The sequence below is a fragment of the Colobus angolensis genome, unplaced genomic scaffold (genome assembly GCF_000951035.1).
Source record: "Colobus angolensis palliatus isolate OR3802 unplaced genomic scaffold, Cang.pa_1.0 Scaffold395, whole genome shotgun sequence".
NCBI lineage: Eukaryota > Metazoa > Chordata > Mammalia > Primates > Cercopithecidae > Colobus > Colobus angolensis.
The window spans coordinates 142,178-144,075 of record NW_012117321.1 but is presented as its reverse complement, the minus strand read 5'-3'; the positions used below and the strand labels follow the sequence as shown (position 1 = coordinate 144,075).

Sequence of the window (1,898 nt, the reverse complement as noted above, 5' to 3'; positions counted from 1 at the left end):
GCCCAACCTTGGGACAGAAAGGGAACTGGGCATTGCCCAGAGGGCTGGCGGACCTAAGGGATGTAGCCCTGGGGTCCGCCAGGAAAAGCCCAAAGTTGGGGCTGCAAGGCAGGGGAGGGGATGTGAGTCATTCCCTGTAACCCAGGGCTGCAGACAAAGGCGGGAAGAGGATTGTTCTTGTAGGATGGCCTCAGGGTGGGGCTGGGAAAACCTCCAAGGTGTGCCCCCCTACCTTGGATTTTGCAAAATTCCCTATGGCCTTAGAGACACTCCCATATCCTGAGGATGGGAGCTGGGTAGTGAGACTCCCAGCTGGGAAGTGTTTGGGTGCAACAGCCCTGCCTGGGAGAAGGCAGCCTAAGTGACCTCATCTGGGCATCTTTGCAAGTGAGCCTTTGCTGATGTGGTCCAGCTCCCCTGTGTGAGTGCACTTAGCCCCTGGGATGGCCACAAAGCATAGTGGAAGGTGCTGGGGCTTCCTGGGGAGGGGTCCTCCTGGGGCAGCTGCATGGGGAGGGCTTTCATGACCTCACGGCAGCTCCCATTCCCTTCTCTTTCCATGAGTCATGTTTCTAAAAGTGGCCCAGGAGTAAGTGGCAGCCAGACGGTGGTGGCGGGGCCTCTCTGGCCAGGGAGAGGGAGGGTGAGGCTGGGGCAGTAGGGAGGAAGAAGAGAGAAGGAGAGACAAGGAGGGCAGGGCCAGAAGTAATGGGAGACAGGCCTTGGACCAAGGAAAGATACAGGGGTGGAGAAGGAGAGAGAGAGGGTGGAGACAATAAGGGAGGCAAGCACAGAGGAGAAAGAGGGGTGGAGGGAGGCAGGACCTCTCTGAAGGCCTCGCCAGCCCCAGAATTTAGATGTAATTGGGCATGGGGTGTATGAAGCCATGTATGTATGAAGCCATAGATGTATGAAGCCATGTCCCCTGCTGGGCCTTCCCACCTGTTTGCATCTCTTCTCCTAGGAGTGCTCCTGACCATCATCTTCATGCCTGGGGCTTGCCCCTTGCCTCTGGCCTTGGTACCCCAGAATACCCTGGCCTGGTTGTAGCTGGATGTGAAGGCCTCAGCTCACCCCAGGCCTCTCCAGCTTCTAGGTAGAGTGGAGCCTGGGTCTAGGCAGGTATTAGGGGCTGAGCTGGAGTTTCATCAACAGCAGTGGGTGGGTTCAAGGTCTGATTTCCACTACCTGCTGTGTGTGCTTGCCCGGGACCCTGTGATGGACTCTGAAGGCCCATCTGAGGGTCTGCCCTCCATGCCTGGGTCTGGGAGGCCTGGGGATCCTTGGGGTCCTGGGACATAGTCCCTGCCTACCCTCCTCACCAGTCCTCACCGCCTCTGTCCCCTGCAGCTGGCTGATGGTGTGAACTCAGGCCAGGCCTGGGCATCGAGATCATCGGGACCCTCCAGCTGGTGCTGTGTGTGCTGGCCACTACTGACCGAAGGCGCCGCGACCTTGGTGGCTCAGCCCCCCTTGCCATTGGCCTCTCTGTAGCCCTTGGACACCTCCTGGCTGTGAGTCAGGGGCCCTCCAAGATGGAGGTGGGGGAAGGGAGGGCAGGGGCTGGTGGGGTGCCCTACCATGGGCAGCCAGTGGGACTCCCGACGGGGCTCTTGCCATTGGGTGGAGGATGGCAGGTCAGTGCTGGGGGCTGGGGGCAGGGTCCTGCCCTGGAGAGGAGCAGAGGGACCTCCTGCCCAGCTTAGGGTCAGCACTCCTCTCTCCCTGGGTCTCATTGTCCCCCACCCTGATTGTTCTCTCTCCCTCCACCCTTTCCCTCCTCTCACTCTCTCTTCACCTGTGACTCTCTGCCTTTGCCTCTCCCTGTCTCTTTCCCTCACAGATTGACTACACCGGCTGTGGGATTAATCCTGCTCGGTCCTTTGGCTCTGCGGTGA

At 59.6% G+C, this 1,898-nt stretch overlaps 1 protein-coding gene across 1 annotated transcript in view; it reads left to right on the top strand.

Annotated features, from left to right (window-relative positions):
• The first annotated feature begins 915 nt into the window (after positions 1-915).
• AQP1 (aquaporin 1 (Colton blood group)) overlaps positions 916-1,898 on the top strand; it is an 8,260-nt gene continuing 7,277 nt past the window's right edge. The window contains 4 exon segments of the mRNA XM_011955123.1: positions 916-1,122; positions 1,351-1,372; positions 1,375-1,514; positions 1,844-1,894. Coding sequence (XP_011810513.1) covers positions 919-1,122; positions 1,351-1,372; positions 1,375-1,514; positions 1,844-1,894 — 417 coding nt within the window. The 5' untranslated portion in view covers positions 916-918.